At 47.1% G+C, this 18653-nt stretch overlaps 1 protein-coding gene across 3 annotated transcripts in view; it reads right to left on the bottom strand.

The window, feature by feature from the left end:
- Nucleotides 1-8524: 8524 nt before the first annotated feature.
- IPO13 (importin 13) overlaps nt 8525-18653 on the bottom strand; it is a 34762-nt gene continuing 24633 nt past the window's right edge. For 2 of the 3 annotated variants that reach the window (XR_011975773.1, XM_072649164.1), the window contains 3 exons: nt 9289-9378; nt 8933-9114; nt 8525-8673 (listed from right to left, as the gene is read on the bottom strand). Coding sequence is in view for 2 of the 3 variants with exons in the window: in XM_072649164.1 (XP_072505265.1) it covers nt 8577-8673; nt 8933-9114; nt 9289-9378 (369 nt within the window). In the remaining variant the exon portion in view is untranslated. Of the gene's footprint in view, nt 8674-8932; nt 9115-9288; nt 9379-9435; nt 9773-18653 lie in introns of those variants that run through there. The other variant, XM_072649166.1, reaches the window with a different exon arrangement.

Below are 18653 nucleotides of genomic sequence, written 5' to 3'. Positions count from 1 at the left end.
ACTTAGCCAATGCGAGCCCGGGATTCCTTTCTTGCCCTGAGCCAGTAGCCAATAGCCTACTCCTGGAATCTGAGCCAATAGGAAAGGGTGTAGTTGCCCTGCCTCCGCTCCAACCGCAATCTTCAGATCTGAGCTGCATAGCTTTGTGGGAGTTGTAGTTTACAGGGCCCCGGGGTAAGAGGTGGGGCGGGAGGGTGATGTGGTGTAAAGTGGTGAAAAAGTCCTGGAGCCGCCTGCGCAGCCTGGCTCTCGTGTCCCCTTATCTGTTCCCGGGGCAACGGGGTATGGGAGGTGTTTCACCCTAAGTCGAGGACGACCACTAAGCTACCAAAATTACCTAGAGCTATTAGTATAAAGCACTTGGAGAGCAACGCTGAGACTGGCCCTCGGGTCCTCCCCTGAACTCCTCCAGCCAGGCTCTGGGGCGGAGCTGAGGGCCTGCAGCCACAGCAGAGATGGGGGAGCGTGGAAAAGATAGTCTCTCTTTCTGTTTCTGGCCCCCCCCCCCCAGTGGTTACTATGTAGCCTCAGGATAGAAAGCTGCTGGCCTCTGAATAGATACTGTGTAGCCACCCGCGAGCCCCGGGGAGGAGGCGAGGCGGCGGCTGTGTTGCGGTGGATACAATGTAGCTGCAGGACCTGGGCCAGCCGCGGTACGCAGTGGTCCCCAGCTCTGGATACAATGTAGCCGCTGGCCGGGCTGGGGAGGGCGGCCGAGGTGGATACAAGCTCCAAGGCCGAGTTGGACACAAGCTCCAAGGCAGCAGGCCGCCACGCTGCCTTGAGTGGCTACCACCTCCGCAGCTCTGGGATGGGCACCGAGAAGGGAAAGACAGCCTCAAGGCACCCAAAGGACCGTTAGCTCGGCCAGTCCAAACCCCTTCATTTTAGATCTCTCAGCTAGGAAGTGGCGGAGTCGGGACTTAAGGCCAAACTTCCTGACTCCCGAGGGATGCGAGAGCCTGGGCAGGCTAGCCCTTTCCGAGAAGCCTGCCTGGAGGAGGCGGCGCTTCCATCAGAAGGAGCCTTTAGGTAGATGGAGAGCAGACAGCAGTAGGGATGGGGGCAGGAGTGAAGACCCAGAAGTCTGCGATCACTCGCGCGATCTCTGGAAAGCGGAGAGGGCCTGGGTTATTTGGCTTTCTCCCCTTCTCCCCACAGGTGGTAGAAACGAGGAGGAGGAGCCTGAGTCCGAGGAGGTGCAGGCCTGACCTCGAGACTGAGGAGATGATTGACGCTGGGATGCGGAGTCAGGAGACCTGGGGCTGAGTCACTTCTCCCTGTTACCCAGGGGACGTCTCTTTCTTCTCTCAACTTGATAATTACGGGAAAGAAAAAAAAAAGGACTGGGAAGCGAGTTGAGCTTTTCTCCCAACCTTTCTTATGCATGGATTTGGGCAAGAGACTCCAATAAGGTCAAATCTTTAGTGATTCTCGGGGGCCTCCCTACAGAAGCTTACACCCCTATGTTTGGCATTCAAGTTTTTTTTAACAACCTTTCACTCAGTTGTCTCTCTAGCTGAAAGGACTTGGAATCAGGAAGTTCTGAGTTCCATTCCCGCCTCACACACATAGGAGCTATGTGACTCTAGGCAGATCATTTAGTCTCCATGCCTCAGTTTCCTCATCTCTAGAATGGAGATAATAAAAACATCCACCTTCCGGATATTTTTTTCAGGACTAAATGAGATAATGTTTTCAAAATACTTTGCAAATCTGAAAGCACTAAATACATGTTATTCACTCATGTTTTTCTCCTCCTCACCCTGAACCAAACTGGAAGACACATCATCATAACAACAAAAGACAGTAACTAACACTTACCTAGCACTTATTTGGTGCCAGGTCCTGTGCTAAGCACTTTACAATTATTCTCTCATTTGTTCCTCACAATAACCTTGAAAGGCAAGTGCTGTTATTATCCCCAACTTACATAAGAGGAAACTGAGGCAGATAAGTTAAGTGACTTGCCCAGGGTCACACAGCTAGTATGTGCTTGAGACCAGATCTCCATTTTAGTTTTCCTGACTTCAGAACAGGCTCTCTATCCGTTAGGCCCCCTAGGAGCTCCTATTCCCCTTTTCATGTCACCCTGGGCTGTTCCCTCTACCTAGAATGGCCCCATCTCCCCCTCTTCAGGTGCAGAATTCCTATCCACCCTTAAAATCAACAAACCAACGTTCATTTACTGAGTGCCAGGCAATAGGGATACAAAATGAGACTGCCCTCAAGGAGCTGGCAGCGGGGCTGGGGAAGATGACAACAGGAACACTTTTAAATATCCCAGGCAATGGGGGCAGGGCACAAACACCTGTGGGGATCAGGGAAGACTTCCTGTAGGAGGTGGCAAATGCCATGAATTTTGAAAGAAGCAAGAGATTGTGCAGTGCTTAAGTGAGCAGGGAGTGCTGTCTAGGCATGAAACATTCACCATAAAGTGCTGCAAGTGATCTATGGCAACTGGACCATCGCATTTTTGGTAATGCTTTAAGATTTGTAATCTTCAAGCCAACAAGGAATCATCTAGACTCTGCTTGGAGACCTCCTGTGTTGGGGAGCCCCCACCCATTAGTCCATTTCACTTTTGGACAATTCAATTAAATAGACCTTTATTAAGTGCCTACTGGTGGCACAGGGGATGGTGCTGGGCCTAGAATCAGGAAGACTCATCTTCCTGAGTTCAAATCTGACCTCAATTACCTACTAGCTGTGTGACCTTAGACAAGTTATTTAACCGTTTGCCTCAGTTTCCTCATCTATGAGCTGGAGAAGGAAATGGCAAACCACTCTTGCATCTCTGCCAAGAAAATCCCAGCGGTCATGAAGAGTTGGATACAACTGAAATGACTAAACAACAAATGATGTGCCAGACACTGTGCTAAGTGTGGGTGATGAAAATAGAAAAAAGTAAGTTCTTGAGCTCAAGGAGCTTACAATCACAAAAAGACACGGAGGAGAGGACACGGAGTAGGGGGTCCCCAGCATAGGAGGCATCGTTTCATGGAGGTGAAGCCAGACAAGCCTCCTGGTAGACATCAGAGGGAGCTGGACGTCTGATTTCTGCCCCTTATAAAGGAAAGCTTTGGTAGGAATTCAGTGCTCCACCCTCCAGTCCACCAATCAGAGGGGGAGGAGGCCGAGGGAGGTGGTATCCAAGGCTTGAATTAGCAGCATGGTATTGAGGTTAGAAGTGATGCTGGAAGGGGCACTCCTCTGTGAAGGTGAAACCAGGCAGAGATGTATATGGAGTGAAGAGCTCTTCTGTGTAAGATTTTCCCTAAGGCAAACATCATACCCTACACACTTGCCCACTTATTCTGGGCAATTCTTATTCATGTTCTTCCATAAATTCACATGCCAGAGGGCTTTCCTCAATTTCTGTTGACATCTTGGGTCCCAATGAAGGACCGTGGCCACCACCCTATGGTTTCTTTCTCTCAACATAGGATGGGCCCATTTGTTCTTCCTAGCATACATATTTCTGATGGCTTCCTACCCCTCTCATGCCATCCCTTTTCTCTCATCCACCTGCTTTTGCCATCCAAACAACCCAACTGATTTCATTTTTAGAGCAAGTTTGTTAAAGTTAATGTGATTCAGCTCTTCTGTCGATGAATGTGTCCCCTCACCTGTCAGTGGACAAAGACTTTGCATTAGAAGACCAGCAGTCAAATCAGAGTTTGAAGGCCTAAAACCACATGGTTCTTGGCAGTCTCTTCCTCCTTGCTGCTGCTGTTGTCACTGCCAAAGAGGAAAGGATCACACAGGACCAGGGCATCCCTCCAGCCCTTTTCATGACAGAACTTGCCCCACAGCATATGCTCCACCAACACTGGTGCTGAACAACCCAGGGCTGCTGACATGCAACCTAAACCTGCCTACTTACAATCCCTCCCTCTACCCATTTCTCCTCCTTCTGCACTCCCTCCCCTCTCAAACAGATGAGAAACAGAGGCACCCAGGAGGAAAGGAGGTGACTGGACCGAGTTCACCCAGTGACCACAGCTTTGCTGGACTGGTCCCCATCCCAGGGGCACCAAAGCCCACTTGGATGAGCTAGGTTTCTTCACTTAGAGGCCCAGGCTTTAGAATTGGGAGTGGGGAGAGGCCAGGTAGTAGAGGGAGGGGAAGGGAGCAGGATGGTGTCAAAAGGCATCATCTACCCTCTTCTCAACTTGTAGTTTCCTGTCCAGTCCCCCAGATTCACAGCCATACTAACACCTTCTACTCCGCACTCTCCCTCACCCAGCACAACAAAGCACTCATCAGATCCTGGTCTCACTGTTAGAGCTGATATTCATCCACTCCTCTCCTCTCTACATGGCCACTGCCCTACTAAATCCCTCAGCTCTGGCAGTAGCAGCCTGCTGCTTGATCCCCCTGTCCTGTCTCTCCCAGGTTAAGCTACTCTCTTTTCAGCTGTCAATTTAACCTTCCTTTCACTTTCACTTTAAGCCATGTCTGTCCATATCACCCTCCTAACCACCTATGCTAGGGAGCTAGGGATTCCCCATCACTTCTAGGAACAGATACAACTCCTCTGCTCGTCATTCAAAGCCCTTCACGTCCCAGCCTCCTCCTATCTTCCTCGTCTTCTTAGACTTTTGTGCTCTGATCCAGTGGCCCTGGCCTCCATCTTCCCTGGCGGTCCTCCATGCCCGGCATGCTCTGCCTCCTCATCTCTGTCTCCTGACCTCCTTCAAGTCCTGGCAACAATCCCATCTCCTTAGAGAAACATTTTCTGACACCCCTTCTCTCTGTCCATATCTCCAATTTATCCCATATAAAGCTCATTTGCCTGAGTGTTTGCAGGCTGCCTCCTTCCAGCACTAGGCAGGTCATGAGCTTCTCAAGGACAGCTACTGCCTTTTGCCTTTTATTCTCCTCCATTAGCCTGGTGCCTGGAACAGGTGACACATGATACCTTATTCAATAAACTCTAGAACCCTGTTCCCTCTAGGATCCCATGCAAATTCCCCTGTTGTGTATTTGAGTCCTTGAATAAGGATGGAGTGCTGCAGCTGGGAGTTGGAGCATGTGGAGGAGAGCACTGAGAAGGCAGGAAAGGGCCAGTTTGGGAAGGGAAAGGAAGGGCTCTGAATAGCAACCAAAAGGTTTCCTATCTGATGCTGGAGAGAACAAGGAGCTTAAAGGGTGTAAAGGGTGGAATTTAAAGGGTGTATGTGTGTATGTTGTACATGTTGGGGTGAGTAGTGACACGGTCAGACATTTGCTCCAGGAAAATCAAGGCAGTGTGTTTTATTGGAAAGGATACTCCAGAGGCAGGGAGACCAGTACTCCAGGCATGGGTGGCAGGGGGAAGACATTGTGAGGGTATATGGTGTGTGGGTGAGTGAGAGGTCGCTCAAGTTCCCAAACCAAGGGGCTGAGGATACATATCCTTGATCCCAAGCCCTCCTGTTTTCTCCAGTCGCTCCACTGCCCCCTCTATCATCCCTACTCTCTAATCTGAAATCTACTGGCTCTTCCCCTGCTGCCTACCCATGCCTTCCCTATCCTTCAAACAAAACAAACTATCCCATCCCTGGCAGCTACAATCCTCTATCTTGCCTCCCCTCCACAACTGAATGGCTTGAGAAACCCAAATGCCTTTAACACCTGCTGCCTGGAATTCTTCCTTCTCTTTCCCTCAATCTCCAGTCTGGATTCTGACCTCCTTATTCCACAGAAATCAAAACTTTTCTTTCCAAAATTACGGCTAGATTCTTAATGGCCCAAAGAAATTGCCTTTTCTCAATCTTCCTCCTTCCTGACCCCTGCAGCCTCACACACCCTCTTCTGGATACCCGCGTTTCTCTACTTTTATGTGACATTGCCCTCTGGGCTGCCTTCCGGACTGAGTCTTATCTCAGCCCTTTACTATATCCTGGTCCTGCCCACCCCCTGTAGGGGGTCCCCAAGGCTCTGGTCTGGGCTCCCTTATCTATACCATTTCACTTGGTGATCTTGACTCCCTAGGCTTCAATTATCATCTGACTTGCAGAGGCTTCCCAGACCGATCTATCCAGCCCTAAGCTCCAGACACACACCAACTGCCTTTTAGACATGCTGAACTGGGTGTTCCACAGGTGTCAGAAACTCACCGTGTCCAGAACTGAGCTCATCACCTCCCCCACAACTCCCTTCCCTCTTCCAAACATCCCTATGGCAGCCAAAGACATCACTCTCCTCCTGGTCACCCAGGCTTAACTTTGACATCAACCTTGGCTATCTCCACTCATTCCATATATCTAATAGGATTGTGTTCATCTTTCGTTGCTGGAAGACCATGCCATCAGAGAAATGATGATGTGACTTGCACTGGACTTTGTTTTGTGTGAGGGAGGGCTGTGCAGGTCACCAGCCTCACTTCTCCTCCAGAGTGGCATAATCTTCTTTGGCAATGAAGGACCAACACAATCCTGTTCCTGGTTACCTTCCCCTTCCCTCCCTTCTTCTCTCCAAAGGAAGGTAAATGTGGATGGCCAAAAGATACCCAGTTGACTTGGGTCTTACTGGCCCCTTTCCTTCCCTTCCCTTTCTCCTGTTCTGTCCTATCATCTCCCAAAACCTTAAACCTACTGCACTCTGAAACTGGGACACCCAATGGGCCCCTGCGTAAGAGATCCTCTTGACCTTCCTAGCTTTAGAGTGATTACCAATAGTAACTGTTGCTGTTTCCCACTCAGCCAGATGTCTTCCTTTTTCTTTGTCTCCTTTAAGGGGCCATGCCCTGGCTACTTCTTAAACAGGCCTATTCAATGAATGGGCATTGCCTCACCCTAAGTGAGTACCTGCAAAGACCTTGGCTTAAAGAGTCCAAGGCCTCCCAGTGAATCATGGGTCATCTCCAGTCATCCTGATAAATATCTGGTCACTGGATTCAGACGGCTCTGGAGGAGGAGTGAGGCTGGTGACCTGCACAGCCCTCCCTCAAACAAAACAAAGTCAAGTGTAAGTCATGTCATCATTTCTCTGATGGCATGGTCTTCTTTGGCAACGAAGGATGAACACAGTATCTAATATGCTATCACATCCTTTCAATGTTTACCTCTCCTGTGTGTCCCCTTCTCTCCTTGGGCACTGACACCATCTTGATAGAAGACATCACCTCACACCCAGACTACTGCATTAGCTCGGGTGGGGGGTGGGGGATGCCTCAAGTCTCTCCCCACTCCAGTTCAGCCTCTTCTCAGATGGCAAATCAATCCAGCCATCCTTACAATTCTTGTAAACAAGAAGATAAGGAGGCCCTGAGGGGGATATCGAGATTTAGTAGGCATGAAATGGATGGAGGACTAGGAAAGTCATTGTGGGAAAAGCTGAGGGGAGAGTCTTAAGAGATGTTGATCATCGGTGTCAAAGGTTGCAGAGAGCTCAAGAAAAATGAAGACTGAGAAAAGGCTGTTAGATTCAGTAATTAAGAGATCATGGGTGACATGGAAGAGAGCCATTTCAGTTGAGTGATGGGGTCGACAGTCAGACTGCAGACAGACGCCAGGGTGCTGAGAACAGGAGGCTTTCTTAAGGAGTCTGATTTCAAGAAGGAGGGAGAGGACAATAGCTCAAGGGAATAGCAAGGTCTAGGGAGCCTTTTAAGGTTGAGGGAGACTTGGGCATATTCAAGGCAGCAGAGAAGTTAATACAAAGAAATTTGAGAGTGGAGTGGGAGTGGTGGGGAGGAAGGAGAGTTTTCTGGAGAATGCAGGAAAGGATGAAATCAAGGTTGAAAACAGATGGCTGGCCTTGGCAAAAAGAAAAGTCATCTCTTTTTGTGAGATGGACTTGAGGGAAGAGAGTGTGGGGGAATGTCAGAGCACCCTGGGACAAGAAAGTGGGGGTGAGGTGAAGTGTGGGTCACAAGAGTGAGGTAGGAGGCTTCAGGAGAAGACAGGTCTAGAACACCTGCTGTGCTGAGGCGGACAGGAAATGGGTTAGGGAGGGAAGGGATGTTTGCCCTGCTGCAGGGTAAGACCCAGTGCCAACAAGACAATCATTTTGTAGCAGCCTCAATGTGCAGTTTCACAACTTGCCTGGGCTCCCTAGAGGTAGATGGTGGGAGCTGACTGACAATCCAAGGCTGGAGACTGGCAAGGCCTGGAAGGTATTGGGAGAAGGCAGCAAGAGATTTAAGGGAACAGTGTGGACAAGACATCAGGATGGAAGGGAGGGCAATGCCAGGGGGAGTGGGGAGGACCTGGAGGTCATGGGGATCTGCCTTAGGGCTTTCAGGATCTAGACAAGGGATAACTACAGATCATAGGACCCTCCAGGGAGGAGAGGCTGTTCTCCTCCAGGAGCTCCTCTTTGCCTCCCCAGGGCCACAGTTGTACAAGGCACTCAATCACAACTGAAATGAACAGGGGTGTTTACCCCTCTCCTCAAATATGCCAATGGAATCCCCACCCCACCCCCATCCTGGGGCTACCTAACCCTCCCCACACTCATGAAGGGGATGAATGACTGTGAGCAGGCCCTGGCCTTCCCCCGTGTTCCCAAAGCAACACAAAGCAAGAGGACAGAGTTGAATGGGGGGTTTGGGGTTTATTCTATAGAAAGTCAGCCTCAGCCAGCCCTCAGTAGTCAGCAGTGTAGTCAGTACCATGAAGACCCCGGCACAGCAGCGTGAACTCCTTCACCATCTCCTTCACTCGACGCTTGTTCACCCGCTCTCTGCAAAGGCAAGAAGAGAAAGGGGGCAAAGCATGAACTCCATTTATTCATGACTCTGGTGTCAAGGCCTACCCCGAGGGGACTATTCAGGCCAGGGAACAACATGTGGGAAGGATGAAGGAGGTCAGACAAGGAGCCGTATGTGCCATGCTCTGAGCTAAGCTCTGCTCTAGAGGAGCTCCCAGATGAAGGAAGGAGGTGATGAGGCTAGCGAGGATTCGGGGTCCCTGTAGTTCCCTGCCCCCTTCTGCCCAGTTACCTGAGGACCTGCTGACTGAAGGTGTCCTTCTGTTCAGCGCTGAGCCTGGGCGAAGGGAAGCCCGGCGCCTGCATCACTTCCTTGATCCACACACTGAGGCAGCTAAAGCAGTGCTTGTTGAGGGAAAAGAGGACGTCCGCAAAGGAATCCATGAGGCTTCGGGAGGCTTGACCTCCGATGGCCTAGGGGGAAGGGGGCCAAGGCAACTGGGTCAGGAGGGCAGAGGAGCTCCCAGAGAGCCCAGCTCTGGCCTCCACCACCCTGACTGCAGTGTGCTGATCTGCCTAATCCCAGGGATCCTTCTGCTTCCAACCCACCTGCCTCCTCCATGACTGCATGGTCCCTGCCCCACTCACCTCAAGCACAGCCTGCAGCAGCACTTTACCATCCTCCTGGACCACCTGCCCGATGGGTGAGATCTCCCCACATCGGGGCAGCAACTCTGTCTGCAGCAGGGATAGGAGACAGGCGACTCAGGCCCCTAGAAGCAGGCATGGCCATGGCCCCTGCCTCCCCAGGAGGGAGAGTCTCCAGCCAGAATCACATGTGACCTGCTGGGAAGCAGGGCCTGGCCAGGAGAATCTTGACCCCATTCCCCTTACTGGGACCAGGGCTTGGTCACCCTATCTGATCTGACTTTCTCATGTAAAGTGGTAAGAAATGCAAGGAAGGAGGGGTCTTAAGTGTCCTGAGATGTGACCCCCTCACCTCTTGGCCCAGGAAGACAGTGTCCTGCCTCATGCATCTGTGTCCCGGTCCCAGGCCAGTCAAGTCCTCTGGGGAGCACCAGGATCTATGTGCCAGGACTCTCCTGGGTGAGCCCAGGGTGAGAGCCATAACCTCCGAGGAAGAAGCAGCAGCTGCTCAAACTTCAAGAAAGGGTCATGGAGATACACAAGCGCCCCAGAGAAAGGTCAGAAACTCTGCAGAGGGACTCATCCATTGGACCACAATGGTGGGGAGTAAATTTGTCTTCCCAAGTACTGGGAACAAGATGGACCAACATGATCCATGCAGGTGAGAAGGCAAGGCCTGGGAGTGATTGTCCCATCCTCGTGAACTGAATCAAGCAGGCTTCAGAATAAAGATGGTGGGCGAAGGAGAAAAGCTACCAGGCTAGCACAGAGTGTGCGAGGCACCGTACAAAATACAAAATGCCAGTGAAGAACACACAATCCAGATTGTTTTCACTTTAAACATACCTGTATTACACAAATTCAACACTGAAAGGAATCTGCATTCCAAAAAAACCCCACTAGTGTTAATTTTACAGAACAGTGCTTGGCTCTCTCCTTGCTCCTGCTCCTTGGGGGTACTCCACGGCTTCCCCTCCAAGTGAAAAGAGAAGTGGGGAGAGACTTCCACTGCTGCAGGTGGATTCGGAGCTTGACCTGAGACCTCTGGCAGGGGGGAGAACTTTGCCCTACTCCACCCACATGTCCGGCCCCCACATGTCAGTCTTCTGTCTCCTCACTTGAGTACCATCTGTCCCCAGCTCCCCCATCACCCATCCTCTCCTGCCTGGGTCTCTGTCCACCCCTACATGCCTGCCTTGCCACATGTTCTTCCTCTCAGCTGGTGCTGGCGCCTCTCTCATTTCTGTCTCCAGCCTCCATGTGTCCTTGAACAGTACGCTGTCCTCCTACTTCCACTGGTACACAGCCTCCTTCCTGCCTCCCTCCCTTCCCCCCATCCACAGGGAAATTTGCATTACCTAAAAATCACTTTACATAGAAGTCTGTGGAATAATTCACTTATGTAAAGCAAGAACTGTCTGTATCCACGAACAAAGGTAACCCTGTGTCAGTTCAATTCCACAACTGTCACTAGACTTGTGAAATGGAGTTCAAGTCTAGAATATGGCTATAGAAGGTTCTATCCTATTTTAAAAGGTCAGAATAAACCAAACATGTGGTAGAATGTATTGTATAGCAAGGAGAAGAAATACACAAATGAAAAGAGAGGCATTGTGGAGAGCTTCCGGGAGAGGATCAACAGTGAGAGGAAGAGTAATGTGGTAGTAGCAGCTTACTACCCAGCCAGGGTGAGGAAATGGATGAGCTCAGGAAACACATCACAAACCCAATACAGAGGCAGGAAGATGGGATGGGCTTTTAGCCATGCTAAAAACACAGCAGCTGCTGAGTTCCTGATTGGCCCCAAGCACCTTAACTCTGACCAATAAGGATGAACTAGCTGCTGAAATAGAAATTGTAACATGCTTGCAAGAAAACTGCTCCCCACAACACACCAGCAACATCTCTAAAGGGCTTTCCTGCTCCCAAAGCACTTAGTCTGAGTTGTCTTGTTCGGTCCTCAGGATACGCTTGTGAAGTATACAGCATGGGTCTCTGAAAATGGGTGGCCATAACCACATAATGAGTGTTAGGGCCAGGGTATAAACATGGTCTTCCTGACTCCCAGGGCAGTGTTCTGTCCACTATCCCTTGGGCCTGTGACAGGAAAGAGAAAAGCCAGTAACACTCTAATCAGAGAAAGGACAGACAAGAGTGCACACCTAAAATCCAGCAGAGAATTAGCCAGAGGGATGAGGTCTATCAACCAAACCAGGAGCCATCAGGGGCAGCCCCAACATACAAAGAGAAGTGACAGACACTTAAGAAATCCATAGGAGAGAAAATCTAAGAAAGGAGATGATAACATGGCCCATGAGCACCACTGACTAACCCCAATGGCCCCAGAACTAGTAACAAGCCAGGTGAACCCTAGCTCCTGATTCAAAGAGGCTAATTTAACCCTCCAGATATCACATAGACTTGTGGGAGAAGACTCAGGCCTCAGGAACAGGAGAGCCAAGAAGGGAATGAGGGAGGATGTTGCTGGAGCACTGTTTATGAAGAACATACTCATGGGGGGAAAGGAGGGAGAAATCCCAGGTTCATAGTTTCCCTGACACAGTGCTCCCAATGAGGAAATTCTTTTAACCATGCAGGTCAGTCTCTGCCCTAAACTCAGAGTCTTACAGAGTGACCTGGGGCACTGAAAGTGGGAGTGACCTGTTTAGTTTCACAAAGATAGTAGGTACTGGAGGCAAGATTTGAACCCATATCTTCCTAACTCCATGGGCAGCTCCAGCCAGACTCATATATGAAGAAATATAAAGGAATATGAGGCTTCTACTCACATAAGGAAATCGGGGAGGTAGGAATGGGGCAGAGTCGGGGAGGGGTAGTAAGAGAGAGGAGAGAAAAGGCAGTGAAGCACCATGAAAAGCACTTGAGAGAAGGTGCACAGAGGGAGAAATAGAAGTAATTATTTTGAAACTGACTACAGACCATCTGGGCAGAAAGAAGAGACAAGGAGTTCAGAAAACATGAGAAACCTGGCACAGCAGCAAGGTGGTGACGGGGACTTTAGTTATCCAGATACCTGCAGGAGTTCTCTCTCTCTCTCTCTCTCTCTCTCTCTCTCTCTCTCTCTCTCTCTCTCCTCCCTCCCTCCCTCTTCTCTCTGTCTCTCCTCTCTCTGCTGAAATGGGCAGCTAAGAACTTACTTATAATTCCATCTTTCAAAAGGTGGAAGTGCCAACAGGGGGAAGTTCTGTTTTGGAGCTGTCTCTCACCAACATGGAAAAACTAGCTGCTTGGGTGGAGATAATGGGAATATCCTGAGGAAGAGTCCACTCCATTATGGGATTTGTTAAAAAACAGGAATAAAAGGACATGGCATTACCAGATCTCAAACTCTACCATAAAGAGGAAAAGGAAATACAAAGCCTAACTGGAGAAAATAACTCCTTAAAAGGAACAACTGGACAGATGAAAAAGCAGATGCAAAAGTTAACTGAAGAAAACAATTTGATAAAAATTAGAACTGGGCAAGTAGAAGCTAATGACTCTATGAGACATTAAGAATTAGTCAAACAGAATATAAAGAATGAAAAGATAGAAGAAAATGTAAAATATCTAATTGGAAAATCAACTCACCTGGAAAATAGATCCAGGAGAAAAAATCTAAAGATTATTGGTCTACCAGAAAGTCATGATGAAAAAAAGAGCCTGGACAATATCATCCAAGAAATCACCAAGGAAAACTGCCCAGAAGTCCTAGATCCAGAGGGCAAAATAGTCATTGAAAGAATCCACTGTTCACCTCCTGAAAGGGATCCCAAACTAAAAACACCAAGGAATATCATTTCCAAATTCAAGAACTATCAAGTGAAGGAGCTTGATACTGACACTGCAGGCAGCCAGAAAGAAACAATTTAAATATCGACGAGCTACAGTCAGGATCACACAGGACCTTGCAGCTTCTACATTAAAAGACTGAAGGAATTCGAATACAATATTCTGTAAGGCAAAGGAACTGGGACTGCATCCAAGGATTAATTACCCAGCAAAGTTGAGCATATTTCAGGCAAAGAGATGGACATTCAATGAAATAAGGTTATTTCCAGACCTTCCTGATGAAAAGGCCAGAACTCAATAGAAAATTCCATCTTCAAACAAGGTCTCAAGAGAGGCATAAAAAGGTAAACAGAAAAAAAAAACACCTTGTTATTCAATATGGGCAAACTGTTTCCATCCCTATAAGGGAAGATGATACTTGTTAATCTTGAGAATTGTATATTTATTGTGATATATAAAAAGATATACAAAGACAGAAGGAAGAGTATAAAGTAAATGATGTCATGATAACAATGTGATTTAAAAGTACAAAGGGATTGTAATGGGAGATGTGAAAAGGAGTCAGAAAAAGGTAAATCATCACAGGAAGAAGCACAAAAACATATTACAGTAGAAGAAAGAGGGGAGGGAGATGAGTATTGTTTGAGAGGTACTCTCATCTGACTGGGTTCAAGGAGGGAAAAAACTTCAGTTAAGTATGAAATACAGCTAGTTCTATAGGCAGTAGGAGGGGAAGGGGGAAAGAAAAGGGAGGGGAAGCTAAAAGGGAAAGAAGAAGTAGTAACGTAAAAGAGGATTAAAAGAGAGGGGGGGCTAAAAGAAGGGAGGGAAGACTGGGGGAAGCAGTGGTCAAAAATTAAAACTCTATTGTGGAGGGGAAGGGAGAAGGGAGAACTAAAAGCATAAATGGGGAAAGGAGATGGAGGGAAAGACACAGATAGTAATCATAACTGTGAATGTGAATGGGATGAACTCTCCTATAAAATGGAGATGGATAGCAGAATGGATTAAAAACCATAATCCTACAATATGCTATTTATAAGAAATACATTTGAAATGGGGGCATACACACAGGGTAAAGGTAAAAGGTTGGAGCAGATTATTTTGTGCTTCAGCTGATGTAAGAAAAGTAAGGGTAGCAATCCTAATCTCAGACAAAGCAAAAGTAGAAATAGATCTAATCAAAAGAGATAACGAAGGAAACTATATTCTGCTAATAGGCACCATAGACAATGAAGCAACATCACTACTAAACATATATGCTCCAAGTGGTACAGCATCCAAATTCTTGGAAGAGAAGTTAAGGGAGTTACAGGAAGAAATAGACAGCAAAACTATGCTAGTGGGGGACCTCAACCTCCCCCTCTCTGAACTGGGTAAATTTAATCTCAAAATAAACAAGAAAGAAGTTAAGGAGGTGAATAAAACTCTGGATAAGGTAGATCTTTGGAGAAAACTGAATGAGGATAGAAAGGAATATACCTTTTTCTCAGCAGTACATGGCACATATACAAAAACTGACCATGTACTGGGCCATAAAAACCGCACAATCCAGTGCAGAAAGGCAGAGATTGCCAATGCATCCTTCTCAGATCATAATGCAATAAAAATTATATGTAATCAAAGACCATGAAAATATAAGCCAAAAATTAATTGGAAACTAAATAATCTAATGCTCAAGAATGAGTGGCGTAAACAACAAATAATAGAAACAATCAACAATTTCATTCAAGAGAATGACAATAATGAGACAAGCTACCAAAACTTATGGGATATTGCAAAAGCAATTCTTAGGGGAAGTTTTATATCTTTGAATGCCTACATGAATAAAACAGAGAAAGAGGAGATCAATGACTTGGGCATGCAGCTGAAAAAGCTAGAAAAACAACAAAGTGAAAATCGCCAAGTAAATACCAAATTAGAAATATTGAAAACCAAAGGAGAGATTAATAAAATGGAAATTAAGAAAACAATTGAACTAATAAATAAAACTAAGAGTTGGTTTTATGAAAAATAAAATAAAATTGATAAACCTTTGGTCAATTTGATTAAAAAGAGACCATGGGACCAGGACAGTGGAATAAGGACAACTCTGGAGTCAGGGGGAGGCAGGGCTCAAATTCCACCTCCAGTCAGCCAGTTCATCACCAATCTGGGCCTCAGTTCCCTCAGCTGTAAAATGAAAGTGTTGGTGCCAAGGTCTTTTCCAGTCCTAGATCTAGGACTCACTGATTTTATGATCTTTTATCGGCAGATGGAACTTACCAGACTACTTAAGAGCTTACAAAGACACGTATTTCCCCAAGGAGGGAAGAGAGGCAGGTAATGAAGGGTAAAGAGGACAAATCTGCAAAGAGAGTTCTAAGAACAGTGTTAGGTGGGCAGAAGGCTGACAACCAAAGGGTCGGTTCTGGTGAGACTGGGAGAAAAGAGAAGGATGGGATTCCTGCTTCATCAGGCTGGATGGGGCAATGGTTGGCAACAGAGAGAAGGCAGATCTGCGTGGCTCTGAGCTGCCCTTTTCTGCCAAGTTGAACAACTGTGCAGCAGATAAAGAGAGAACAAAAACAGCAGATGAGAAGTTGAAACTAAAGAAGGACAGAGATAATAAGAGAAGACCCAGCAGCCCTGGATGTATCTGGGTCCCCGGGGCAGATGAGCTACACTCTTAAAGGAAATATCAATGAGACTGCTGTCAGAGGTCTTTGAATGATGACAGGATTTCAGGGGTTGGATGGAAACTCAGATGTCACCCAGTCAAACCTGCACGTGAAGGCCTTCTACAACATACCCCAAAGCAGTCATCCAGTCTTTGTTTGAAGACCTCGAGGGAGAGGGACCCACTGCCTCCTGAGGCAGCCCCTGTGGGAAATGGGAGAGGCACTAGGGGACTGGAGCAGGGCCAGCGTCCCAATTCTCAAAGAAGGGAAAGAAAATGGAGTCTGTGTTTCTAAAAGACTTAGCCCTTCATAGAAATGCTAACCTATAATATTCCCAAGACTCTTGATGCAAAATGACATCACATTCAGAGAAAAAACTATGTAATCAAAATGCAGAATGAAACAGACTATTTTCTCTTGTGTTAGGTTCTGTTTTGGTTTTTTTCATGGTTTCTCCCATTCATCTTAATTATTCTATGCAACATGACTAATGTGAAAATGTGTTTAATAAAAACATATGTGTATATATACATATAAGATTGCATGCCATCTCGGGAAGGAAGGGGTGAAATTTAAAACTTATGAAAGTGATTGTTAAAAACTGAAAACAAATAAATTAATTTTTTTTTAAAATGGAGTCTACAAACTATAGGCCACTGAGTGTGCCTTGAATTCCTACAAAAATTCTAGAACATGTTATTAAAAGGGATGGTTAATAGGCATCTGGAAAAGCAGGCAAATTTGGTAAGATAAAACCCAGGCCTTGAATATGACTCAGAAAAAGTAGGCTAAGCATAGATAGGATTTAGAAATGGTTGTGTGGCCAGGCCCAGAGATGTTATTAGTGACAAATGTAGGGTTTCACATCTGGTGGATGAGTGAGGGGTAAGGCCTTATGAGAATGCTGCTGAGGCACTTCACCTCAAACCCAGCAGTCAGGGTTTGGCTGCCCCAAGCCAGAGTCAGACAGTGGGTTTGAGTTTTTGTTTCTAGAAGAAGTTCAGGGTCATTGAAAATGCCATACTATTTCCAGCCTTGGTCCTCCAACACTGTCCATCCAGATGCAGTGCATGGTCTGGACATCCACTGGGAATGGATGGGAAAGAACTCACTCCCTGTTCTTCCTGCACATAGCCGCTCAGACTGAACTACTTGCAGAGGTTCCAGCTTTTTTTCAGGAGGCACGAGTCAACCACCAAAAGCATGTGGGTAGGGTGCTGGGCCACCCCCAAGACAAGCAGTGACTGGGCAGGAGGGAAAGGCATTGTTCTTTGTTACCTCACTTAGAGGTAGCAATTAGTGCTGTTAAACAAAGCTTGCACCCATTACATCTTTTGAGGAATCTTATGTGATTGTGGAGTGTTTTAGGGAGACACTGCCAAGCAAGATGCCTTTTAGGTGGGCCTTTCCTTTAACTATTAATTGTGATCTTGTCTTCTCTAGAGGTGCTCCCCGCCCATGGGGGACTGTAAAGATGTGGTCTGCTGTGGAACACTGTGCATCACCCACTAGCATGCTCCTAACATGGGTAGAGCCTATTGCCCTAGGGTGTGGAGACCAGGATGTGGAGTTGTGGAAGTCCTCAGGATTTTTTTTTCAGGAGCAGCAGGAGAGCTCTGCTTTCCCTCCTTCAGGTATTCTAACAGATGGACCTCAGGTAGCCACTCCATTGATCTCTACTTGCTGTATGTACTTCCTCGAAGAGCACACTGCAGACCTCAAAGCCGGGCTTCCATGGTCACTGACACAGACCTCTGGTCACAAATTTCAGCGTGATCCTTGCCATTCCCTGCTCATTGGTCCACCAGTTCTGGCATCTCAAGCCAAGACATTTCCTTTCAACTTTTGATGCTATTTTATGAGAAAGTACTGCTTATAATCTACAATTCTGCTCCACAAGATTTTGTAAATGAGTTGTTACTCTAAAAGGAGACTGGGGACTGCCCTTTGCTACCATGTTTGGCTGCTCAGCCAGGAGGTAGAAGGTTTGCTGACTCAAACACTTTCCAGGATGTTTTGGTCTCCTCTGAGCAGGGATTACATTGTAGTGGTTAAATTTCTACAAACAACAGAGATTGCTCATGTCAATGTCTGTTCCCTTATCCATTCCTGGGTTTTTTCCCCTAAAAATATCTGAATGGATCTGTGGCTTCATCATTGTGAACATTCTCTCTAATGATGCAGATAGAAACCCATCCAGAGGAACTCTTACTCATGCCCACCCAAAGTCCCGGGGAAGAAGTGGGGGTGAGTGTCTTCTTTCCTTTCTTTTGCTATTGCAAAGATACAGTGGAAACACCTTCTGTCCACCAGTTTATCCTTCATAGTGGCCATGTGGCCCCATTTAAAAAAAATCTATCATGATTTCTTTGATGAAATCCTTCACTGTGTCAAGACTGTTTTAAGATGTTGGGTTGGAGCTGGTTTTGTTGCCTGATGATTTTTGTTCTTTCAGTTTGGTGTTGATTTTGATCTTTAAAAAATAAATGCTCTGACACAACCCTGGCTTCTTGATGCTGCTTGTCCTTCGTTCTTGAAGAGGATCATGACCTCAGGGAGGTGGTATCATGACTTACAAGACAATTGGGTTGAAGGGAGGGAGGACTGGGCAGAGTCACCAGCCTCACTTTCTCCTCTGGTGCCTTCTGGGTCCAATGGCAAGAGATGGATGCAAATAATTCAGAAAGGATGACTACAGCAATCAGTCTTTTCCAATCAAGATAATAATCAATCCCATTTTTGTAAGGGGATTCCATGTTCACCACATTCAGAGCTTTCTAACTCTATTTTCAAAGAAAATATTAGTGCTGGTAAGTGTGAGGCTTCTCTAAACTCTTCACTGCTCCCAGACAGGGGATCAGCGTACTGCTTGCTCCCCATCACCCCCTGCCACTACCATTCTGCAACCTCTCC

Source organism: Notamacropus eugenii, chromosome 2 (genome assembly GCF_028372415.1).
Source record: "Notamacropus eugenii isolate mMacEug1 chromosome 2, mMacEug1.pri_v2, whole genome shotgun sequence".
NCBI classification, from domain to species: domain Eukaryota; kingdom Metazoa; phylum Chordata; class Mammalia; order Diprotodontia; family Macropodidae; genus Notamacropus; species Notamacropus eugenii.
Note: the sequence above shows the minus strand (reverse complement) of the source record. Positions and strands in the feature narration are given on the sequence as shown.